At 56.6% G+C, this 22,726-nt stretch overlaps 10 protein-coding genes across 10 annotated transcripts; 4 read left to right on the top strand and 6 right to left on the bottom strand.

The window, feature by feature from the left end:
* Positions 1-620: 620 nt before the first annotated feature.
* On the bottom strand, positions 621-1,490 carry CC84DRAFT_1061649 (uncharacterized protein; the record flags this gene model as incomplete). The annotated part of the gene is made up of 1 exon (XM_018173591.1): positions 621-1,490. A coding segment is annotated over one exon (870 nt), but the record flags the coding sequence as incomplete, so codon positions are not given.
* A 301-nt stretch (positions 1,491-1,791) lies between these two features.
* On the top strand, positions 1,792-4,360 carry CC84DRAFT_1166951 (uncharacterized protein). Its single transcript, XM_018179089.1, has 4 exons — positions 1,792-2,169; positions 2,224-2,422; positions 2,472-2,569; positions 2,618-4,360. The coding sequence occupies exons 1-4, from the start codon at positions 2,033-2,035 to the stop codon at positions 4,299-4,301; spliced, it is 2,118 nt and encodes a 705-aa protein (XP_018033578.1). The 5' UTR covers positions 1,792-2,032; the 3' UTR covers positions 4,302-4,360.
* CC84DRAFT_1166949 (NAD(P)-binding protein) lies at positions 4,321-5,733 on the bottom strand. The gene is made up of 4 exons (XM_018179088.1): positions 5,640-5,733; positions 5,279-5,537; positions 4,697-5,142; positions 4,321-4,614 (listed from the first exon to the last, which is right to left on the bottom strand). Exons 1-4 carry the CDS (start codon positions 5,654-5,656, stop codon positions 4,440-4,442), a joined length of 897 nt encoding a protein of 298 aa, XP_018033577.1. The 5' UTR covers positions 5,657-5,733; the 3' UTR covers positions 4,321-4,439.
* Positions 5,734-6,348: 615 nt separating this feature from the next.
* Positions 6,349-8,621, bottom strand: CC84DRAFT_1151638 (uncharacterized protein; the record flags this gene model as incomplete). Its single annotated transcript, XM_018176758.1, has 6 exons — positions 6,349-7,682; positions 7,730-7,808; positions 7,864-8,112; positions 8,167-8,253; positions 8,311-8,426; positions 8,519-8,621. The coding sequence occupies 6 exons, from the start codon at positions 8,619-8,621 to the stop codon at positions 6,400-6,402; spliced, it is 1,917 nt and encodes a 638-aa protein (XP_018033576.1). The 3' UTR covers positions 6,349-6,399.
* Positions 8,622-9,269: 648 nt separating this feature from the next.
* Positions 9,270-11,696, bottom strand: CC84DRAFT_1166947 (uncharacterized protein). Its single transcript, XM_018179087.1, has one exon. The coding sequence runs from the start codon at positions 11,642-11,644 to the stop codon at positions 9,428-9,430; it is 2,217 nt and encodes a 738-aa protein (XP_018033575.1). The 5' UTR covers positions 11,645-11,696; the 3' UTR covers positions 9,270-9,427.
* Positions 11,697-11,845: 149 nt separating this feature from the next.
* On the bottom strand, positions 11,846-14,855 carry CC84DRAFT_1151632 (uncharacterized protein). Its single transcript, XM_018176757.1, has 2 exons — positions 12,616-14,855; positions 11,846-12,565 (listed from the first exon to the last, which is right to left on the bottom strand). The coding sequence occupies exons 1-2, from the start codon at positions 14,602-14,604 to the stop codon at positions 12,203-12,205; spliced, it is 2,352 nt and encodes a 783-aa protein (XP_018033574.1). The 5' UTR covers positions 14,605-14,855; the 3' UTR covers positions 11,846-12,202.
* A 1,037-nt stretch (positions 14,856-15,892) lies between these two features.
* CC84DRAFT_962698 (uncharacterized protein) lies at positions 15,893-17,502 on the top strand. The gene has a single exon (XM_018187976.1). It carries the CDS (start codon positions 16,049-16,051, stop codon positions 17,132-17,134), a length of 1,086 nt encoding a protein of 361 aa, XP_018033573.1. The 5' UTR covers positions 15,893-16,048; the 3' UTR covers positions 17,135-17,502.
* Positions 17,503-17,870: 368 nt separating this feature from the next.
* On the top strand, positions 17,871-19,584 carry CC84DRAFT_1189156 (MFS general substrate transporter; the record flags this gene model as incomplete). Its single annotated transcript, XM_018181033.1, has 5 exons — positions 17,871-17,891; positions 17,958-18,062; positions 18,113-18,307; positions 18,361-18,455; positions 18,510-19,584. 5 exons carry the CDS (start codon positions 17,871-17,873, stop codon positions 19,582-19,584), a joined length of 1,491 nt encoding a protein of 496 aa, XP_018033572.1.
* A 258-nt stretch (positions 19,585-19,842) lies between these two features.
* CC84DRAFT_1166942 (uncharacterized protein) lies at positions 19,843-21,842 on the bottom strand. Its single transcript, XM_018179086.1, has one exon. The coding sequence runs from the start codon at positions 21,647-21,649 to the stop codon at positions 20,081-20,083; it is 1,569 nt and encodes a 522-aa protein (XP_018033571.1). The 5' UTR covers positions 21,650-21,842; the 3' UTR covers positions 19,843-20,080.
* Positions 21,843-21,855: 13 nt separating this feature from the next.
* CC84DRAFT_962669 (uncharacterized protein) lies at positions 21,856-22,473 on the top strand. The gene has a single exon (XM_018187975.1). The coding sequence runs from the start codon at positions 21,999-22,001 to the stop codon at positions 22,338-22,340; it is 342 nt and encodes a 113-aa protein (XP_018033570.1). The 5' UTR covers positions 21,856-21,998; the 3' UTR covers positions 22,341-22,473.
* The last annotated feature ends 253 nt before the right edge of the window (positions 22,474-22,726 follow it).

Genomic DNA, 22,726 nt, shown 5'->3' with positions numbered 1-22,726 from the left:
GTATGGGTGGTGGGGTGGATATCTTCATGCTGTTCCTGCCTTGTTTCCCCCGCGCAATGAAACGCAGCCTGAGGCAGGGGTCTGTGATGAGATTCGGAATCCAAACGTCGTGATGGGGGCAGGAATTCGCATGTGTTTCACGATGTGATGGTGATGGGTCCTGTTTCTAAGAACCCCACTGCCTGCGAAGTTGAACGTAAGGATGGTATAGATGGTAGTGACGTAGGCGCAGATACGGTCCACTGTGAAGTAGTGTTGCCTCACTTAAAACCGCTTCCGCCGTCTCGAGAGGTACAGGTCACCTATCGACGAACACGTCCACCCCGTGTGGTCTTTGCCGGAGTTGCTTTGGCTGGGGGTGCCGCGGGAGGCTTGGTGGCACGTTTCTTTGGTGAATGCGCTGGAGAGTTTGCGGGGCTGTGGGCCTTGCGTTTGCGAGACGTCTGCTTGATCTCCAAGGTGCGGGGCTTCTGTTTGACTTCCAGACTGTCGTCTCCCATTGCTTCATCCGCTGGGTCTGCGTTCGCGTCATCCTGTGAGGCCTGAGGGTTCTTGGTGCCTTGGCTGCCGTTGATCTCTGACGAAGTTGATGTTGCAGCGACTCCTGCGGCGTCGCCTTTGGGAATGTCGCTCTTGCTACCATCGCGCTGCTGAGACACCCATGACATCAAGTTTGCCTCCGCTTCCTCGTCGTCTTCGTCTTCGCCTCCCTGATTCAGCATCTCGTCTGCCAATTCACCTGCAATGTCGTCGCCCGCGTCCTGGTTGTTGGCCATGCGTAGTGCGAACTGCAGCAGCTGTTGAGGATCCATTCCACTGAGCGGGCCACCGGCAGATCCAAGGCGCGACTGCAGTGCAGCCATCAAGGCCGCGGGGTCGATGCCATCCATGCCTGTATCTTCCTCATCATCATTTTCCTCATCCACCAAGTCCTCGTCTTCCCACTCCTCGTCGGCCTCCTCTATGTGAGCCTGGGATGGCAGCGACACAAGCTCTCTTTGTGCAGCCTTTTGGGTCCGCTTCGGCGCCCTGTCCAACTTGCGCCAGTCCTTGAGTATCGCATATGGTTCTGCATCTTCTGGCAGCGGTCTCGCTTTCACGCCTCTGTCCGCCTGGGCGCGCCATATGATGGGCGCATTGGACAGCCACGCGACGTCCTGCTCGAGCTTTCCATCGCCATTGGCAAGCCTCTGCTTCTTGCTGCTGGGACCAACTACAGCGCCGCGCTTCCTCTTTTGCCCAACCTTGGGCTGGCCCGTTGCGCCGTTGTGGGTCACGAAGTTGGCGTCGTCGTAGCCTTCGAAGTCGTACTCGAGGTCGTTGAAGTAGTCGAAACGGTCCCACTCGTCGAGCCTGTCGTCGTCGTACGCGAGCGGAGGCGGCGATGCAACTGCGTGTTCGGCTAGGTCATCCGCCTGCATGTATTCGTCCTCGACATAGAGCCAATCGTCGCCATAGTCGTCTTCGTACTCGTCGCCGTAATCGCTCATGTTTGCGTCGGGCTGAGAAGGCACAGGCGATGCGCTCCAAACATGGGTGGTCGTCTGTTGCTGGCGCCTTTTCGGCTGCTGAGGGGCGGCGCAGCTTGCTCGACGTTACGGACAGCTCGAATGTCGAGGTTGTGCGTGGATGAATGCGAGCGCAACGGCAGGACGGGCGGCGGCGGGTGCGAGGCTGCAAGGGCTTGCGCGGAACGTAAGCACTGGCTGCCTGTGCTGTGCGTGCTGGGCGCCAAAGATGTTGCGCAACGGCGTCGGCGCACAGCAACTCCGTGCGGGCAGCAGCGAGCTCAATGACCGCTGGAGCTGAGTATTTTGGGCGCCGCGACGCGTTTCCCCGCGTTTGCCCTCTCCGCAGCCCGGCGGCCATCAACTCGACGCTACGTATGCCAAGCGGTCGTGGTCGCGGTTGGATGCGGCTTTGGGTAAGCCGAGGCACCTTCCCTTTGTACTCCGCACACTCCAGCGGGCAGGCAAACTTCCATGTAGTCTGAATTTACTCCTCTGCCACTGCTCTACGATTCTATGTGACCATGCGCGCTGTTAGAAAGTCCACTCGCCTCTCTCGCCAGCTCCTGGCCGCCAACGCGGTCCGCCACAGCTCCACCAATGCCGTCTCCATCAAGCCGCTTACATCGGTGCTCATAGCCAACCGTGGAGAAATTGCCCTGTGAGATTCTTCGTCGTGATATTTCCTCCCTGCAGAATCTGACAAAAGCTGAAGACGAGTCGGACGGACCGCCTCGGAATATGGCATCAAGACCACGACCCTCTATACCGACCCGGATGCCAAATCCCAGCATGCCCTGAGCTCGCCCTATGCTGTCAACTTGGGGGACGCCTCGGCCTACCTCGACGGCGATCGCATCATCCAAATCGCACAAGAGCAAGGCTGCCAGGGCATACACCCAGGCTACGGCTTTGTATGGACCAAGAGGCTGTCTCAACTATCCGGGCACTGACGCGTTGCAGCTGAGTGAGAATCCAACGTTTGCGCGGAAATGCACAGAGGCAGGAATCACATTCATTGGCCCGCCGTGGCAGGCCATTGAAGCCATGGGAAGCAAGAGGTGTGTAATCTCAAAGTTGGCATGAGACGTAGCTTACCCGCCATGCAGTGAGTCGAAAAACATCATGATAGCCGCGGGCGTGCCATGCATACCTGGCTACCACGGATCAAATCAAGACCCAGAATACCTCAAGAAGGAGGCCGCCAACATCGGATACCCTGTGCTGCTCAAAGCCGTAAAGGGTGGAGGTGGCAAGGGCATGAGGATCGTAAACAAGCCCGAAGACTTCTTTGCCCAGCTTGATTCAGCAAAGTCCGAGGCCAGAAACTCTTTTGGCGACGAGGTCATGCTGGTGGAAAAGTACATCACGACGCCTAGGCACATTGAAGTCCAGGTCTTTGCGGATAAACACGGCAACTGCGTCGCGCTCGGCGAGCGTGATTGCAGTATCCAGAGGAGACACCAGAAGATCCTGGAAGAGTCGCCTGCACCACATCTGAAGGAAGACATCCGACAAGATATCTGGGAGAAAGCAAGAGCTGCTGCTTTGGCAGTCAAGTACGAAGGAGCTGGCACTGTCGAGTTCATTTTCGACAACGACACTGGCGAGTTTTTCTTCATGGAGATGAACACGAGACTGCAAGTCGAGCATCCCGTCACCGAGATGGTTACAGGAGAGGACCTCGTGCGGTGGCAGCTTATTGTTGCAGAGGGTGGCAAGTTGCCGCTGACACAGCAAGAAGTCGAGCAGAGGATAAAAGAACGAGGGGCAGCCATCGAAGCACGGATATACGCAGAGAACCCCGACATGAACTTCATTCCAGACTCAGGCTTGTTGCTTCACCTCAAGACACCAAAGCCAACACCTACCGTCCGGATAGATGCAGGCTTCGTCGCTGGCGATGAAGTCTCCTCGCACTACGATCCTATGATTGCAAAGCTCATCGTGCAGGGCCCCACAAGAGAAGCCGCGATTGCGAAGCTGCGCGCCGCACTAGAGGAGTACGAAGTCGCAGGTCCCATCACGAACATTGAGTTCCTTAAGAAGATGTGTGTCAGCCCAGACTTCGTCGCTGGCGACGTAGAAACAGGCTACATCCAGAAACACCAGGACGAGCTCTTCACCCCGGAGCCCCCCGCACCAGAAGTCTACGCACAAGCCGCGCTCGGCCTCGCTCTCCAGGAGATATCACGGGCTCATGCAGATCTCTTCGCCGGTCCTTCCGTCACATCCATCGGATACGGCAACCACTTCCAGCGGCGGCAGGTCGACCTCGTCGAGACGCCCGCCAACGGAAAAGGCGACTCCACCTCCACACCAATAACGCTCGTCCAGACTGCCCCCACGAAGTTCGACATCACCGTCGGTTCCCACTCCTACAGCAACGTCGTCTCCACCTTCGCCCCCTCCACCAACATTCTTACCACATTCTTCCCGCACACGCGCCTGTCAACGACTTTCATCCGCGACGGCGACCGCCTCACGCTCTTCCAGCAGGGCAAGCAATACCGCCTGCAGCTCGCGCTGCCGAAGTGGGCGAGCAAAGCACTCGGCGTGAAGGATCTCACCAACAGCGTGCTGGCGCCGATGCCGTGCAAGGTGCTGCGGGTGGACGTGAAGGAGGGCGAGACTGTGAAGCGGGACCAGCCGCTCGTCGTGATCGAGAGCATGAAGATGGAGACTGTGATCAGAGCGCCGCATGACGGGGTTATCGCGCGAGTTGTGCATGGCGCGGGGGATCTGTGCAAGGCAGGGACGGCATTGGTGGAGTTTGCGGAGGAGGAGAAGTAGACGGGAACAAAAGCGAGAGGTAGTGACAGCCATGCAGTTCGATATCCTTATCTCACACATTTTCTCACATCCAGTCTAGTCTACACTAACAGCATGCTTCTGTCCCCTCTGCTACTCTGACCTGGACTGGGTACCTCCTCACATCCTAATTACAACCTTCCCAACATGGCTCCCACCCTCCAAATAGGCAAACGCCTTCTCCGACTCCCCAAACGCAAACACCCTATCCACTAACGGTCCCAAATCCACCTTCTTCTCCTCGAGGAACCTGCTAACGGCCTCCAGATCTGCGCGCGAGCCTGCAAGAATGCCCCTACCACGAACATCTAATCAGCCACCGCACTGCGTACAACGGAAGAACAGGAAGAGTGGGAAGGGGATAGGGAGATTCTTACTTGATAGAAGCGGCTTTCTCGATGAGGCCCATCAAGAGGGAGGCATCCCACCCGGCCTCGAAACCCTCCAGGAACCCAATCAATGCGATCCTGCCACCGTAGCGCCGTAGCATGCGTAGGTCGGATGGTATGGAGGATAGACCGGCGTTGTTGAGGACGTAATCGACGCCTTTGCCGGCTGTGAGAAGCAGCACCTCGGCTGCGACGTCCGGCGTGGTTTTGTAGTTGATCGTTTTTATCTCCGGACTGAGCTTGGCCAGGCGCGCGAGTTTGGCGTCCGAGGAGGACGTGATGATGGGTCTAATACCGGCGGCTAGACACACAAGCAGCGACATGATACTCACACCCCCGGTGCCCTGGAGAAGCGCGGTTGCACCCTCGGGCACGTGCTCGAGGCCGTTCAGCGAGACCCAGGCGGTGATGCCGACGCCGGTGATGGTGGCTGCCTGTTACACGGATCAGCTTCCCCGATTCCACACTCCTCGTCCATCTGTGCGTTCCAATCCAAGCCAGTCCAATCCAGGATACCGCCTGACCCCATCTCACTACGCTGAGATATTGACAGATAGGAAGAGAACTCACCTCCTCCCACGAAACATGTCCGGGCAGCTTGACCAGATGCTGTTCGTCGAAGACCGCCCATTCCCTCAGCACACCAGCAGTATCCCCGCCCAACGCACACACATCCGCGTCTCTCTCCTCACCGGAAAGGAAATTCAGATTCACCGTCGGCGCAACACGCTCCCCGATGCTAAACTTCGTGACAGAGGAGCCGAGCGCGACGACCTCGGCCGCGCAGCATGAGCCTTCGATTTCGCGCTCGTTGACGGGGATCGGATAGCTATTTTTCTCACCATCAGCATTCACAGGAAATGGCTGAAAGCGGGTAGGGTCAAGGTTAAGGTTGGGGTTGGGATTGGGTGGGGAAGGGGCGTAGGCGTACCCTCCTTCGCGCAGCATAGCGACATCGCGATAGTTCAAGGACGCGGCGCGGATGCGTACGACGACGTCTTTGTCGCCCAAAGTCTCGGGGAGGGACTCGGTTGTGAATTCCAGATGGAGGGGGAACGGCGGTGCGGAGCGGCGGAGGGCTCGGTACGTCTTTGGGTACGCACGCGATGGCATTTTGGTATCCTGGAATGCACAAGGACGTGGTTGTGCAAGTGTTCGACTTGGTGTGAGTCGCAAGATACATGGCGAGGCTTTCCAGTTTAAATGTGCATGTACGGCGGAGCGCTGGTGCAGGGGTAGAGCTGCTCCCCTCGCCTGCACACTCACTGGGTGATGTGTCAGAGCTCATTGCGTGCTGTACATAACTAATCATTGCAACGGAACTCCTCCTGATAGCAGCGTTGGGTTAGGGGATCTGCAAGGTAGAGGTGGAGGTCCAGGTGGAGTTCCACCCACCCGCTTACCGTGCGCATGGCTATACGAGTATGCAGCTGACAAAGGCGAATATCAGGGCCGCCTGCGGTCTGCCTCATTCGAATTGTTTGCTGTAGAGTACAAATCGCTGTGAGGGGAGAGCGTGGACGTCAGAAGACGTCAGAAGCGGACGTCAGAAGCGAACGTCAGAGCGTGGCACCATCGTACCTGGCTGCCGAGCCCTCAATGACTGATGCAATCGTCTACTTGTATTCTTCTAAAACTGCAACGGTAATTTTCCTTTTCCTCATTACTCGTCACTCGTCACCCCACATCACCTACGAACTCCCAATTCCCGCCCCCACCGGACAATCCGGCACGTTCGCCTGCCACGCCACCTTTGCATACGCCGGCAAATAACTGTTTGTCGTGAAGCTCTTGTCCATGTAGTAACTCACATCCGCGACGCTATAGGTACCCCCGACATCCGGCTCGTTCAACGCATCCACGATATTCGACGCGATGAAATCCAGGAACACGAGATCGACCTTCTCCGGGAGCGAGCCGTCAGTAGGGAAGGACGAGTTGGCCTGCAGATCGTTGGGCTGCGCGTAGTGCGGGATGCGTGCGTGTACCGTGTCGTCGCCGTCGGACCCGAAGTCGTCGGTCGTGGTGTAGCCCGGCGAGGGTTCGGCGGCCTGTCTGCGGATTACACGGGCAGTGGAGCGCTTAGCCATGCCGGAAGCTTGCGTGAGCGGGGGGTCGACGCAGATATCGCGGTCAGCCAGCACAGGGCCAAAGTTGAAGTCACTGGTGGAGAGGTCGCGCTTCTTCTGGTAGGGCCCCGCGTTGAGGATGCCAAGGACCTTTGAGGCCTGGGTGTACGGTACGTCGGGGAGGAATTGGAAGGCGTCTTTGAAGGGGGACACGATGAAGGAGTCGTCGTAGGTGAAGGGGCCTTTGGCGAGGTCGAATCGCACGGAGCCGGTGTTGATGATGATGAGGCGGGGAGTGTCTTTGCGGGTCTCGTTGACGACGACGGTGGAGAGGGCAGTTTGGAGGAGCGCGAAGAGGTTGCCTTCGGCGAGGAAAGGTTGGCAGGTTTGGCAGTAGGATTGGGGCGCGCAGCCGTAGAGGCTCGTGAGGTTGAGCTTCTCGCGGTCCGAGGTGATCTCGGATGTGATTTTCTTGCCCTTTGCAGTGTCAAAGGTGGCATGCTTTTGACTACCTTTAGCATGGTAAGCGAACGTCAGACGGTTCCAGTCAAGGTATCGTCGGGCTACGAGGAGATCGGAAGAGCTAGTTGAGCTCGGAACGCTGGAACCGGGACTCGTAGTGCTGCTTGGAGGAGGAACGGGCTTGCGTGTAGGGTTGGGAACGCCACGAGGAGCCTTGGATTTGCAGTTGTCCGACTCGATACCAGACAGCGCAAGCCATCCTAACGTCTCACAGTAGCGACCAGATTCCAGTCCGGTTGCCTTGGTGTCATAGACTGCAAAGTCTCGAATGTGCGAGTGTCCACCAAACGCTTGGATAGGAGTATCCGGGTGCACCTTGCGAATAGCATCGACCACCTTCCCAATGGTGCTGCTGGTGTCGTTCCTCCTGACGGGGTTGTGGCCTGTGATCAAGTTAGCGAGGCACTCACAACGTGAGATACAACCCTACCTGTAATAACGAACAAATCAACAGGTTTTTTATAATTCACAGCATCAAGAAACCATTGCTGCTGGACAAGCTCGGCAGCCTGTACATCCACTTTAGCAATCTGCAACTCAATCCTGGCCCTCAGAACTACTCACCTGGATAACCTTGGACACATTCGAATTACCCTTGAAATCGAACAGAACGCCAAAAGCCATGATCCTTAGCCCCTGCTCAGTCGTAAAGTACCGGTACTTGTGTCCAATGTACTCGAACTCGCCAGTCGCAGGGTTAATGATCTGCACGTTGCTCGTGAGATACCTGTCGCCGTAGACTTTTGAGAAGTTGGCGAACGTCTCGTAGGCGATTTCCGTGACGTAGAGCTCGTGGTTTCCAATGGTAAGGAGCTATTCGTCGGATCAACTGAAGTGCACATGCCGTGGGTCTCGTACGTTACGTACATCGTAATCAACATTCTCGAAAATGACGTTCGAGATTTTGCCATTGGGAACAGTGGCATCGGACAAACCAGCTCCATCGTGCAGGTCCTGTAGATATCAGCATCTGGGAGAGCATAACACGGCACGTATGGTAGGACAACATACACCCGTATCCACTAGCAGCAGATCTACACCCAATTCCCGAGCCTTCTTTTTCATTCCCTTGGTGAAGCTCACGTAGTCGCCCCAATCTGCGCCGTAATTCTGCTCCTTGAGGTGTCCTACAATGACATCGTTAGTCCTCGTGTATTGTGACAAAAGGTACATCGTCAATCCCCTCTCCCCTTCCGCGTCAAATCTCCCCCGGACTTACCTTCAAGCCACCCATGCGTGTCCGTCGTATGCAAGAAATTAACCTGCCCCCATTCCAGCGGGCCCCTCGGACCAGAAATCGCGTTCTGGGCTTCGGGCTGCATGCGGCGTACGTGCCGCGTGAGGACGACGTCGTGCGCGGGTTCGCCGTAGCAGGAGTCGCAGGCCAGCGCCGTGGCCGCGAGCGCTGCCACAGTCGCAATCCTAGCAAACATATTGAAGGCTGTCGGTGGCTATGCGATGGGACGCGCGGGCTTCACATGTAGACGGGAAAGCTACGCCCAGCAGCCCGGGTTCTTATACCAGCGACCCACGCCCGGGGTGCTGGGGCGAAAGTGCGCCAGGAACGACTGATGTGCATGGGCTTTCCTTTCGCGGCGATAAGCTCGCGCAAGCATATCGCGCTCCTCGGCGCGGCTACTTGGAAAGCTTAGGCCTGTACCCGTTCTACGCAGTGAACGGCAGAGATGCGAGAAGGACCTGCTTGATCGGTCCTAGCGCGCCCACGTGCTGGCGTATCTTGATGACAGGAGAGCGGACGGCGCCGCGAGTGATTTCCGACATCGTACTGGCAATCATTGTTTATGCGCGTTCCCGGAGGAATTGGGTGTGTAGGTAGCCACTGGGGAGAGGGACACCAGCAGCGGGGACGAGTACAACACATTCAGCGGTACAGCGTCTGCTCGACGCTACCGTGCGGAGTAGATAATGTCGTCTTCATGCTCTTCACACCAATATATTCTACAGCGATACGCAACTTACTTCTGACCCAACTTCAAGGGCACGAAAGCGAGACACAATGCGTCACACAAAAATGGCTGACCAGCACTGCCCAGAATGCGCCCGAACCATACGACCCAGAACACCACCCAATGCACCCGATGATCTTGCAATGCTCCCAATCGTGCACTTATGCACCAGCAACATCTCCTACCTTCAGCCACCGCTCCTCCATCGCCAGCACAGCAAGCTCCTTCATGCTCCCCAGGCTATCTTTCTTCGCCAGCGCACTCGGCTCTAGCAGCTCTGCAACCCGCTCCAGCACCTTGTACAGTTTCATCGCTTTACGCGCTATCTTGCTCTTATCCTCGTTGCTGGCCTCTACATTGCGCATGATCTGCGTGCTCGAAAGATTTGAGGGCTCATTGCTTTCTAGATGCTCGAGGAGCTTGTAGAGGATGAAATGCGCCCAGACGAGATTCGTCTTGGGGTGGAAGGAGCGCCAGAGGTCGGATGGCGGGTCGCAGTATGTGTCGGAGGGAGGTACTTGCGATGATGATGGCTCCGGATCATTGAAGCGGATGTGTTGTGCTGTCTTTCGGGGCGAACGACGGATTTGGTCGTCTTCGTTTTCTCGAGGGTCCTCGAACTGAAGAGGGTTGTTGTAGAAGACGGCGCCGCGCATGTAGCGGTAGATTTCATATTGGTATTCCTCGGAAGCATCGCCTTCAAATAGGCTCATGTCTTTGTTGAGGTCGAGGAAGGCGACCTCCAGAGGTGTCGATGCTATGCAAGGGGATGAAAGCGAGAAGGAAGAAGCGTCCGTCATTGAGGATGAGCGCCGGGAAACGGATGAGGAGACGTCCGCTCGTGAAAGAGTGTAGTCGATGACTGTCGTTTCTAGCCCTGTGAAGCCAAGTTTTCGACCTAACGGATCTTTGATGATAGGGTTCAGAAGATCTTGTTCGGAATCGGTCCGTGATGATCGTATGCAGATGTTCTCCAGATGCAGATCGCGATGCTCGAAGCGACATGCCTCCTCAGCTTTCGCTACGCTCAGACACACGCCCCAGAAAACATCCCAAATCTCCCAGACGGTGCTTAGTCCGCCCTTATCCATGACCTTTTCGACATCCGAACCAGCGTCCTGCATCTCAATGACGGCCCAAAGTTGAGTGTCATCATAGCTGGCCTTCTTGCTCGGGTCCGGAAACTGACTCTTCTTACCCCGTGGTCTTCCCTTGTTCCAAAATTTCCACGCGTCGATGAACCCTCTTGATGGCCGGCCCTGAAGCACTGTAAGCTCGCGGAAATTGGTGAAACCGGGTATGTAGTTGAGGTTCTGGAGGAGCTTAACCTCCGAGTACACATCCTCAACTTGCGACTTCCACGAATCCTCCTCTTCTCTTGCTTCTTTGTCCATCTGGGCTTGAACATCTGTATTCCGGACTGGGCGTGATAGGCTTCGCAAGGGTGCATTTGGGGCACTTTTCAAAGGTACAAGCTTCAGAACAGATTCCTTCATCGACCTGCATGCGGTATTCATAGCTGAAAGACGATAAACTTCTGAGAAAGACGCTTCGGCGATTTTGCTAACTGTGAAATGCGGCTCAAGCGAGGTTGACCATTCCTTGAATGTCATGAGAGATCTCCCATAACTCTGCAGCGACAGTAGCGGTGCCACGTACGATGTGTACGGGTCTTCGGGGGTCGTTGTCGAGGTAGGATTTGGAGTGAGACGCTTGGGCATTAATCTTGGTGCTGGTATAATCACCGCTTTGAGCTTCTGGCCATGTTTCGGCGTTTCTGGTGCAGTTTGTCGCTTCGGTTGTTGCTTAAGCTTTGCGACTTGCTCTTGTTCCGGGGCATACTCAATGCTTGAGCTTGGCTTGGCACGGGTTTTTGTGGGTTTCCTCGGGCTTTGCCTTCGCTCTTGGGGTGTCCTGGTACAAACTTCATCCTGCTTGCTGATGTCCAAGGCTTGGCATTGATTTGCGAGAGCGATAGATTCATCATCCTCTTTCGACTGCGTTGATTTACTGGTATTAATAGTGTTCGATTTCTTTTGCACCGAGGGCTTTCTAGCCGTCTTTTGCTTTGCGCCGGCAGCAGTCTTCCCGATACTCTTCGCCCTTCGGATCAGCTGCTCAGGGTCCATTTCAGCCAGCGCACCGCCATCCTCGATCCTCAGCCCCTCCAGATCCCCCGCCAAGTCACCAACATCCACCTCTTCGTTGGCTTCCCGATTGACACTTTCGTTCTTCGCCACATTTCCGGCTCTTCTCTTTGGAGCCTCTTCTTCTCCTTTCTTCATTGCGGCGGCGTCTTTGCTTGGGCTAATGAACTTAGCATAGCTCGTCGAAGGCTTAGCCACCGGGCGTTTTCCATAAACTTGTTTGGCCGGCATGTTATATTTGAGCGAGCGATGGCGTACCGGTTGACGAGACGGTGAAGTGAGGTTCATCGTTTGTGCGGGTTTAGCGGGGCGCTGGAAGGGGCTTAGTCTGGTTCGTTGACGGGGCAACCGCGATGGATTCGCAACCCACGTCATCGTCTTCAACAGTGTACACCTGGCAAGAGCATGTGGTCACGAACAAGAATTGCAGATGGCGTGCGAAATGATTAAGATTACTCCGGCGGGTATACCGACGTCTCAAGTCTTACCCATCGCAGACAAGAACAGATAGAGACGCCTACCCCCTGAAAAACAAGAAGGCTCGCTCCCCATCCCAACTGGGGCTGCCTTGCCCGTTCCATCCCAGATATATATATATGAAGATCGCTAAAGGACAGTAACGCTAGCAAGGAAATGCAAACACCATAGGTATTTGGCTAATATAAGGAAACCCCGAACAATGCAACCGGTAAATGCATGCGGATGGATGCCAATTTACAGCCCAAGGAAACTTTTGGTGACAGATGGTGATGGGAACATAGATAGATAATGGGGAAAGGCGCAAGGGGACTAGTTATCTCCACTGTCAACATCCGGCGTCGAAGCTGCGCTGTCAACCTCAGGAAGTGCAGGTGGTATAACACCCATACTCCTTCGTTTCGACTTCTTGTCCACGTCGTCTTTCGACTTAGTAGCCGTACCGTTAGCACTTGATGGTCCGGCTCCATTGGGAGCGCTCGATGTCGGACTGGCTGCTGCTTTGCCTCTGCGCGGAGCAACGCTGGAGTAGCTTGTGGATAGATTTGAAGTGCTGTTCGTGGTGTCGGAGGCGTTGGTAAAATCTTTCCAACGACGCCAACCGTCAAAGTCGATGAGAGCTTGCATACAACCCCATTCTTTGACTTTACGTTCAAGCCAGACGAAGTTGACAGGCTGAGAAATGGTCAGTGAATAAACCAATCCCCAGATCGAATAATTCTCACCTTAGTCAAGAAGTCGTTGCAACCGGCTGCCAACGCTTCGTGTCTATCGCTCTGCAGAGAGCTGGCCGTGAGCGCCACAATAATGACAGGGCTCTTGAATAAGTTCTTTTCACCCAGTTTGTCATCGTCCTTAAGATCTCGGTCTATCCCTTTGTCTCCAAGCCTGGTGTTGGGTGCTTCGCTGCTGCCGCTGCTAAAGACACCAATACTATTGACCCGCTCGAGCCGCCTGATCTCCCTGGTCGCCTCCAGACCGTCCATAATGGGCAATTGAATGTCCATGAGCACCAAGTGGAATCCGCCAACCCTCCACTTTTCAATGGCTTCCTTGCCGTTCATTGCTCGCTGCCACCGCACCTTCAGACGCTGCATGAAAGCACCCAAGACTCGCAAGTTAATGATGTTATCTTCCACGATTAATACGTTGATTGGAGGTACGGAGTTGTCCAACAAGCCCGGAGGCAAGCTCGGCGTGTCGATCGGTCTCTGCTTCTTTGGGCGCTTTTGTGGCTTTGGAGACGATACGCGGGGAGTCGGAGGCGTAGAGTTCTGTCGCATATTTGGATCCGCCAGTGCCGGAGGGGTGGGTATGGGCGGGTTTCCAGAGGCGGAGTGCTTATCGGATGCGGAGGAATCGTTTCGGATTCGAGGGGGCCGGCTGCTCGTAGCGGATTGCGGCACGCCGCCAGTCAGCGAACCAGGCGAGGCGGTATTATGGCGGTGGTTCTTAGGACGGCTAGCTATGGGCCTCCTCGGGCCTCCAGGCGATGGCAGCGGGGGCAGCGTGCCCCTCTGGAGGATGGAGATCGAATGCGGCGCATGGTCGAGGGAGGCTCGTGTCTCATGAGAGGCGGCGGTCTGCAGTGCGGGAGAGGGATGGGCTATGGGCATGAGTGGGAAGTACTCGGTCTGAACGTGATTCTGCGAATCGTCATGGTGTGCGTAGTACTGCGGCACCCGCGGCGAGGGCTTGGGGGTGCGTGCTCTGATGGGAATGTCGATGATGAGAGCCTCGTGTACTGTCTGGCCGCCCGGGAAGTATGCGTCGAGCGTCCTGCACATCTCCTCCTCTGGGCCCAGGATGCGCTCCTTGCCCTTAGCGTTGATGTCGCGCGGCAGTATGCGCAGCGTGAGGTCTGGCGCGTCGAAGCTCCGGCCCAGCGAGTTGCCGTACTTCTTGAGGATCATCTCGCGCACGTCGTCGACGAGGTCATCTTCACGGATCTGCACCAGCGTCGCCGAGGCATTCTGGCGCTTGACCCAGATCTTGCGGTGCAGCATGCTGGCGTTGAAGTGGGAAGCGCCTGCGAAGTAATCGGTGGCAGTGGGTGGGACCGTCGCCACAGGATTCGCAGCGGCGTCTGATGCGAGCAGTGTCGTGATAGCGCGTGCATTCGAGGGCGCCACGAGGGACTGGCGGCGGGTGGGCGCGGGTCGCGAGCTGGATGGAAGCGAGGGGAGCTCGGATGGGCCGTCTTCTGAGCCAGCAGAGCCTGCGCCGCCTGCAGCGAGGGCGGGGAGCACCGGAGGCGGCTGTGCGGGCGGATGCACGGGCGTGGGCTCCTCGAGCGTGACGGCGGGACAGGCGGTGGGCACGTCGCTGTCGTTGGGGAGCGAGGCCGTCGCAGTCTCTCTCAGCTTGACGTTGTCGTTGCGGCTCGGTGCCTCGTGCGGATGCCGATCCCTCGACATGGAGCTCTCCAGCGTTTCGGGCCTACTACTGGTGCTCACGCTGCTGCCGCTGCCGCCGCCCGTCGACCGCACCACCAGCTCCGACTGCACCATGCGCGTGTCGTCCCCTTCTGCCGGCACGTCGGACGCAGAGATGGCGGGCAGCTTGGACAGCGACATGCTCTTGCGCACGCTGTGCGCGGTGCGGACCCGTTCGCTGCCGTTGGACGAGCACTGCGATGCCGACGACGATACGTGGCTCTGCCGGCGCAGAAGTTTGGCCCGCGCATGGCTGATGCGCGACCTGATGCTGCTCATGGCGGCGAGCAGCCGACGTCTGCCAGGCTGGCGCGCGCTCGATGCCGTGGTCGCGGACGCGCGAGGGCAAGGTCCTGTGTGTGGCGTGCGCGGGCAGCTCAGCTTCACGTGGTAGGCGGATCGCAGCTGCAGCCAAGAGGGTCGACGAAAGAACAACAAGAAAACGGGTAGTGAGTGTATCAGGGTCAGGTCAGTAAAAAGGGCAAGAGAAAGTCAGCACACGCCTGCGTTCGAAGGATGTCGAATCTCGATGATGGGGAATTTGCGCGCTGCAATCTCGATTCTGGCATCTCCCATGTCACGCCGTGTCCGCAGGGCTAGCACGACTCGCGGAGCCTGACGATAGATAAATGCTGCCCGCACCCACGCTGCTGTTCCCAAGGACACGCTGGCTGCACGCGTAAGCCTGGTGTCGCCCCAAGCCCAGAGACAGCACGCCGCAGTCCTGTCTCGCGCGTCCTGCTGTGTCTCTTGCGACTGGTTGCAGACCATGGCACTCCACAAACATCGCAGGCCAGTCCCCGCGTCGCCTGCATGACCGCCTCCTTCGCCATCGCATTGTTGACACCTCTCCAGCTGCACCTCTGTTCAATTGGCCCCCTTTCAGCCTTGGAGTTGTTCTGATATGCGCTACCGCCCGTTCGTCGCCACCATCCATCTCCTGCAGAAACCTGAAATTGCAGCTAGTCGTTGTACCCAAATCCTGATATCGGCCCTACTGTTTCTCCTACTCACCGATAAGCGCCCCGACACATGCGTCTTCACGACAGCCCGTCTTCGTAGAGTGATTGATATCGATCAGTAAAGAGCGTCTGCCATGACACTTCGATGAGGCAACCGTTCTGAGTGTCCGCGGCATTGCGCGCCGAGCATCACCGCCAATTATACTCTATCAAACATCGCGCTGTCTTTCCGCTTCGCCGTGTCTCATGTCAATCAGCTGCCAAAGCCGGCATTTTCACGACCACAACGACTAGTAAACACCGGACGCGAAAATTCGAGGACACGGTACCGTGTACCTGGTCGATGCCATCAGACTCTTGTAGACAAGCGGAGATTTCCACAGCTCTAAGCAAGGTATTTGCAACATGGCGCGCGCGACATGGGAAGGACTGCCCACAAAAGCAACCATGTTACGCAATTGACTGGGAGCATGGAGTTCATGGTTGCATCGCGTGCTATGATCTTGATGGCCTGATAAAGCAATCTTCAGTCTCCTCGCTATGCAGATTCAGGGGCCATGTGACCCCCCTCCCCTGTGGACTGGGCCGGGCAGAGACTATCAAGCTATCAGTAAGAGAGGGCTACAATACTCGATTGAAGGTGTGGGTACTGCATTGCTCCCCAGGAGTAACACCATGTATCCAAACTATCCAAACCTTTGACGAGGCAGTACACACTATACCACCAACGATGTCACAGCCCAAAACAAACTCTGAGTCATATGCTGCGCACACATAGAAAGGTAACTTTCATTTGCAAACGTCAAACCTTAACAGGCGCTGCTCGAAAGTTGAGCCTACTATCGCCGACTGCGCAGCCTTCTCCCGCTGACGTGCTTCGAATTCACCGCTCACCTTCACAACAGCATCCCCATCACCGTGGCCACTCTTCACCACCCTCCTCACTGCCTTCAGCACCGCGCCGGCCACCGAGATGGCGCTCAGTTTCCCGACAACCGCACACCGCATTGGAGACACTCCACTACCGCTCTTTGTCGCCTCATTACATGGAGCAAGATCCGGCATTTCCACCGCTGCTCTTCTCAATACTCACCGCGGGCCTCTCGCCTACGAGAGCTATGGAGGTTCAATCCGATCGAGTTTCAACCGCAGCGGACGAGCCCTGCATTAACAAGCAGGTGAAGTTGAACATCAAACTACGGATATCGAGCATGCGCCGCTCCCGCTCAGACAGTGAAATCTATGAAAGCCCGCCGTCGCCGCCCTCAACCTCACGACACTCGCTCCCACCCACCTCGACGCCGCGCCGCAGATTAGAAGATTTTTCATTGCCACCACTCCAAATTTCCAAAGCTCGACCCAGTATCGCAATCGATCTTCTTCCCAACATCCCACCTACGCCAGAAGCGATGCTCAACCCACCCTTGAGCCCGTTCACCCTTCTCTGCCCAGCATGCCACACCCTGCGGCCCCGTATCGCCAAGGGCCAAGCTACTGCCGTGTGTCGAGCATGCTTGACAGCATTCAAGAGCACAGAAAGGACCTGTAAGTCGTCGCATAGGCTAGGAAGCGTCCTCACCAGCTTCCCGCCATTGGTTGCTGGCGAGAGTAGCGAGAGTGAAGAGGAAGATACAAACGCCGAAGCTGGGGCAGGATCGAGAAAGCTCAGTATCGTCGGAGGTATCACTCGAGTCTTTGGGATGCTGAGGGGCGGAGCGGCAAAAAGCCGGAGGGAAGTGAGAGTAGTGCGGAGAGCTGGTGGGATAATGGAAGTGGTGCGAGTGGAAGCCGGTCTGCGTCATGGTCGTTATTCACGGTCTCGACGACTTCTCGAGACTGATAAGTAGGCAGAGATTTGCTTTTATGTATAAGCATTTGGTACGCTTCAATATTGCAATGGCACCGTGCTTCGTTTTCGTATCGTTCTATGAGTAGGACCTAGCTCAGTCCAATGCGTCTGCAAGCAGTAGGAATCTTCCACAGAGAAAGCCAATCTGATTCTACTGATCTGATTAAGTTTTCTCACTTTCAGCATCTAGGTTGTACTTACCTTAGACTATTATGCGGGAAGGTGCGGTCCCTACCATTAGGGCAGTCCTTCACTTAGCGCCGCCCGCCACACTCCACCATCACTCCTACGCTACACTCTATGAACACCTCCGACAACTCCATGTAGCCACTCAGCGCTTAACTTCTATCAGTGAGAATCAAACTGCACGGAGATGGCACGGACGAGCGTGAGGTTTATTCGGCCTCAACGGCGGGGTGGTGTACCGAATCTGCAGGATGTATTGCGTGCTTGACCAGCAACAGCACGAAGTTCCCACACCTTTCCACTCCAGGCTCAAACCACAGCCCAGACGACTCAGACGCGCATTCTTCACGTTAGCAGCATGACAAGATGCAGCGGCAATACTACGGACAAGCCGACGGGCGTTTTCGGTCCTTTGCATTCGACAAGCATGTCGCAAGCCGGAGGCGCAATGAGGACAGCTGCTATCATGCGATTTGAGAGATTATATATGCCGGCTATCGGTCGCCTGCCAGGCCTTGCATGCTCGACTGAGTTGTTCCGTGGACACCATGGGCAACCCTCAAACCAACGTCTATTCCGATGCGGCGGACACCGAGTCGTCTAACCCGAGCATCTCGCAAGAAGCTATTGTGAAGCCTATCAGGAGTTGGAAAGGGTACATTTGGGACACCTGGGATCTACCGCAGGACCAGCGCCGATTACTTTTCAAGGTCGACGCCTTTGTCTTGACGTTTGCTTCGGTTAGTACTCATTCGCATCGCACGCACCTTATCCTAACGGCCCTGATCAGCTTGGCTATTTTCTCAAGAACTTGGATCAGAACAATGTCAACAATGCTTTCCTTAGTGGTATGGGGGAGGAGCTGAGCATGTACGGGAATCAGCTCGTTACAAGCACATCTATCTGGACTGTGGGCTACGTGATCGGGCAGATCCCTTCGAACCTATTGCTAACGAGAGTGAGCCCAAGATGGGTAATTCCTGCGGTAAGCTACTCTAATTTCGCTGTATCTGCTCCACATATTGATCGATACGATAGCTCGAGGTTGGCTGGGGCATCGCTACATTTTGTACTGCGGCTGTTAAGTCTTACAAAGAGTTGTACGCATTAAGATTCTTGGTTGGTTTCTTCGAGTAAGTGAGTTGTTCCATACTGTACGAACATGAAGCTCAGTAATTCCTCCTCAGATCTGGCTTCTACCCTGGAATCCACTACCTCCTGGGATCGTGGTACACGCCACAAGAGCTCGGCAAACGCGCGATGATCTTTTGGCTGGCTGGAACTGTAGGCAACATGTTCTCTGGCTTTCTTCAAGCGGCCGCATATACGAATCTCCACGGCGTCCACGGACTTTCCGGGTGGCGCTGGCTTTTTCTCGTGGACGGTATCATCACACTGCCCCTCGCCCTGCTCGGCTTCCTCTTCTTCCCCAACCTACCTCAAGGAGGCAAGAAGACATGGTGGACTACGGACGCCGAGCACGAGCTCTCAGTCAATCGCATGAAAACCATCGGCCGCGCCGGGAAACAGCCCTGGACCCGCGCAAAAGCAAAGCGCGTCCTCCTCAGCTGGCACACTTACTTTCTGCCCTTGCTGTACGTCATCTGGAACAACGGTATCCCACAGCCAGCCATGGGATTCTGGCTCAAATCCTTCAATAAAAAGCCCAACCCCGTGCCCGGCAAGCATTTCTCCATCCCACAAATCAACAACCTCCCACTCGTCACCAACGGCCTCTCTATCGCCATGGCGCTGCTCTGGGGCTGGCTCTCCGACGGCCCCTGCCGCGGCGCCCGCTGGCCCTTCATCTACGCCGGCGCCGTCCTAACCCTTGCTTTCTCCATTGCTATGTGGCGCATGCCGCTGTACTCCGACATCGAGGGCCGCAAGGTGCTGTACTGGCTCAGCGCCCTGGGTAACGGCGCGGGACCCCTCATCCTCTCCTGGATCAACGAGATCTGCTCCAACGACACGGAGAAGCGTGCGCTGCTTGTTGCCGCGGGGAATGATCTTGCGTACGTAGTGCAGGCTGTGGCGCCGAATTTCGTGTGGAAGACGACGGATTTCCCGGCTGCGAGAAAGGGATATACCTGGAGTGTGGTGCTGCAGGTGCTGTTGATTGTATGGACGGCGGCGATCCAGGTGCTGCTTTGGAGGGACAGGAGGGCGAAGGGAAGGGGGGTGGAGGAGGCCGTGTCAGAAAGGGAGCATGAGGCGGAGGGAGAAGGAGAGGAAGGGGCGGTGACCGTGGGGAAGGTGTAGGATGGTTGGCGGGGCGATTGAGAGAAACTGGATAGGCGTGTGCTGTTGGGGTGCCAGGATGAGCTAAAGAGCACTAGAAGGCATTGCACCAGGCCTTCTTAATTATACTGGGAGACTTGTTCGAGCAGCGACCGCGCACTTGGCCACCGAGATCACCTCGACGCAATTGATGCGCCCCAGTGTAGCTCCTGGTACCAGCGGGGCCATCGATGACTAGGTACACGAGTACTTTCAGAGGATATGAAAACACCTTGATCATTGATTCGTTCCATTGCAATGTTTGTGGGGGTGCCTACATACAGTCCAGTCCAATCAGTCCATCCGTCCATCCGTATTCCAAACACGTCGTCTCATCGCTATGGTATCATTACACTGCACAATCAATATGCACAAGCTAAACCAGAATCAACCAATCCTATCGTCGTCACTCACTCGTTCGCTCACGTGAAAAGAATCCCAAACGCCATACATGCCTCAACCTCTAAAGGCTGTTCGTCTAAGAATCGCTGTCGCTCAACGAGTCTCTCCTCACGGTCCTCACGCCTCCACGTCGGTAGCCCGCCATGACATCCCTACCACCACGTTCTTCGCGCCTCGGGCCGCGCGGCGCACCCATTTGGCTTACGCTGTCGTTGGGCGCGACACTACCCGCGGTGCTGAGGCCAGGGATGTGACACGGGTATGCGATGGTGCCGCGGACGTCGCCGTTCGCGGCGGTGAAGATGTCCGAGGCGTTTGAAGGACCAGGGCGGGAGGTGGAGGCGCGGTGGTGCTTGCGGGGGGACTGGGAGGAGGGGCGGGAGCGGGACTCGTGTTGGCGAGGACGGGACTGGGAGCGCGAGGCGCGGGTGCGCTCAGCGTTCGGGCGGTAGTCAGAGTAGTAAGAAGACTCCTGGGCTTCCGAAGGGGCGGAGGTGGGGGCTGGGGCGGCACGCGACTTTGTGTTGTTATCGTGCGAGATGTCAGTGTAGGCACCGGTGTACTCGGTGCGGTCGTCACCGGTGACGAAGGAGTAGGCAGCTGACGGAGGAGCACGGCGGGAGGAACCACGAGCCGGGGCGGGAGCTTCAGAGGGAGCAGTGTATTCCGTCTTGGGGGCGTCGTAGGTGTATTCGCTTTCGAGGGCGGTGTACTCCGTCATAGCAGGGCCACCAATCTCAGAGGGCGCGACTTCCGACTTGGCTTTCTTTGCCTTCTTCTGCTCGGCCTTCTTCTCCTTTGCGGCTTGCTTCTCGGCTTCCTTTGCGGCCTTTGCTTCGGCGGCAGCGGTCTTAGCGGCTTCCTTTTCGGCGAGTTTGGCCTTGCGCATGCGTTCGATTGCGCGCTGCTTCTTGGCCTTGTCTTCCTTCTTCTGGTCCTTTTCGGATTTCTTCGCCTTGTCCTTGACGAGCGGGCGGCCGGAGACGTTGGAACCTAGGTCAGAGGGCTCGGTGCCGGTAGCAGAGTAGTCGGTGTACATGCCGTCAGCTTGTCGGTTGAGGCCGCCAACCTTGGCCGGGCGCTCGTCGCGGTAGTCACGGAGGTCGGGGTCCTTGTAGTCGTTGTCGTGCTCATGGCGCTTCTTCTTCTTCTTGTCCGCATCGCCGCCGCGGATGCCGAAGTGGCGGCGGCTCTTGCCCTCTTCGACCTCACGCATTTCGCTGACAGTCGTCCCCGTCTCGTCGGTGTATCCTACTGTGGTCGGGGCGCCATAGGTGCCGCCGTGAACAACACTGCCTCCGCCGAGCTTGGTGCTCTTGGTCGCGTTACTGAGCGTCCTTCCGTCCGGGCCCTTGCGGCGTAGCACGGTTGACTTGTAGTCCTCCCAGTCGTTCTCCTGCCATTTGAAACCGCCATTCTTGGCACGGAAGAAGAACCACAGTGCCGTCATCGTCATGCCGATGCCGATGAAAGCAAACAGGAGCTGGAACCATAGGTTGTTGTAGGCTCGCGGGTCCTTTGCGCCATCGGCTGGGTTGATGCCGCGGTCCGCGCGTTTCGCCAGGTGGATGTCATGGACGGCGACGGGGGAGAAACCATCCATGTTGGAAAGGATTGTGAGAGGGGAGAGCGGTGAGGGCGCCATCGTGGGCCGCTGCTCGGTGCGGTGGTTGCAACGCAAGCGGCTTGATGCTGATGGACTGCGGCGAAATGGTGCAGCGAAAGACAACTAGCAGAAATAGTCAGGTGCAATGGTCTGTAGTGATGGGAGATGGATTGGGGAGAGGGTGGAGCTGGTGCGCCTCTAGAACTTCTCTTTGCTGGCGATGTGGCTGGTCGCGTTTCGCGGTGGTTGGGGAGGCTGGGAAGTGACGCCATGCAAATAAACACGCTATCCCCGGGGTGACGCACGGACCCACTGGGGGTTTCAGAACACCAAACGCGACTTCGCCAACATCAACCTATGGCCAGCGCATGATCAGGGAATTCGTGGCATGAAGAACAGGGATCGCATAATATATACCGCGCCTGGCCTGGCGCTTTGCACGGCTTGCATCACTCAATCCTCACAGCAGCACGCCAACGGCCCTCATCATGGATCCTTTCTACGATGTATCCTGCCTTCGAATTCAAAGGCGGACGGTAAGCATGCGTCGGCTGATGAACTTCCGTGGGCAGAAAGGCCTCTTTACCTATTGGTGAGTTGGCATGGCCTGACACAACTCATCTCCGGACGGTCCAGCTTCTCGAGATGTGAACAGTCATCTTCATTGACCTCGCCTCGCTCTGTAGAGTACCTGCGGTGCGTCGAAGGAGTGTCCGAGATAGTGGGCTGAGATTCTTTCGTGAGGGAGTACTACATGCCTGCTACAAAGAGACATGACAATGAGGCCAATGAACTTAAGTGCTAGTAGGAGTAGTTGGGCATGGCAGGCGCGAATAGCTCCTTATTGTTCTTGCACGAGAGTCCGGTACCCAGATGATTACCGGCGTTATTTAGGTACTGTCCAAATCGACCCTCGGACGCCTGACCTACTCGGATACGTTGAGGGCATGCGCCTTATGGATTCTGGATCTGACGATGTACTCCCGCCGTGAAGCATGCCTGTCGATTGCCACAAGCTCGGGTCTGGTTCGCTGACTATTGCGAGCTTGAGCTTCAATGCTCTCAGGCGGCGACTATCCCTCCTCCTCCTCCTCCTCCTCCTCCTCCTCCTCCTCC

Source organism: Paraphaeosphaeria sporulosa, assembly GCF_001642045.1.
Source record: "Paraphaeosphaeria sporulosa strain AP3s5-JAC2a unplaced genomic scaffold CC84scaffold_8, whole genome shotgun sequence".
In the NCBI taxonomy this organism is placed as follows: Eukaryota; Fungi; Ascomycota; class Dothideomycetes; order Pleosporales; family Didymosphaeriaceae; genus Paraphaeosphaeria; species Paraphaeosphaeria sporulosa.
This window is presented reverse-complemented; position numbering and strand designations above follow the sequence as displayed.

Excerpts from the sequence above, each read along its gene's own strand:
- CC84DRAFT_1166951 (XM_018179089.1), top strand. The coding sequence starts at position 2,033 with ATGCGCGCTGTTAGAAAGTCCACTCGCCTCTCTCGCCAGCTCCTGGCC. Across the intron at positions 2,423-2,471 it reads TACACCCAGGCTACGGCTTT|CTGAGTGAGAATCCAACGTT; the intron begins GTATGGACCAAG and ends GACGCGTTGCAG. Across the intron at positions 2,570-2,617 it reads GAAGCCATGGGAAGCAAGAG|TGAGTCGAAAAACATCATGA; the intron begins GTGTGTAATCTC and ends CCCGCCATGCAG.
- CC84DRAFT_1166949 (XM_018179088.1), bottom strand. Across the intron at positions 5,143-5,278 it reads GACATGTTTCGTGGGAGGAG|GCAGCCACCATCACCGGCGT; the intron begins GTGAGTTCTCTT and ends TCCGTGTAACAG. Across the intron at positions 4,615-4,696 it reads GAGAAAGCCGCTTCTATCAA|GGGCATTCTTGCAGGCTCGC; the intron begins GTAAGAATCTCC and ends TGTTCGTGGTAG.
- CC84DRAFT_1166947 (XM_018179087.1), bottom strand. The coding sequence starts at position 11,644 with ATGCCGGCCAAACAAGTTTATGGAAAACGCCCGGTGGCTAAGCCTTCG.
- CC84DRAFT_1151632 (XM_018176757.1), bottom strand. The coding sequence starts at position 14,604 with ATGAGCAGCATCAGGTCGCGCATCAGCCATGCGCGGGCCAAACTTCTG. Across the intron at positions 12,566-12,615 it reads GCAACGACTTCTTGACTAAG|CCTGTCAACTTCGTCTGGCT; the intron begins GTGAGAATTATT and ends ACCATTTCTCAG.
- CC84DRAFT_962698 (XM_018187976.1), top strand. The coding sequence starts at position 16,049 with ATGCTGCGCACACATAGAAAGGTAACTTTCATTTGCAAACGTCAAACC.
- CC84DRAFT_1166942 (XM_018179086.1), bottom strand. The coding sequence starts at position 21,649 with ATGGCGCCCTCACCGCTCTCCCCTCTCACAATCCTTTCCAACATGGAT.
- CC84DRAFT_962669 (XM_018187975.1), top strand. The coding sequence starts at position 21,999 with ATGAAGAACAGGGATCGCATAATATATACCGCGCCTGGCCTGGCGCTT.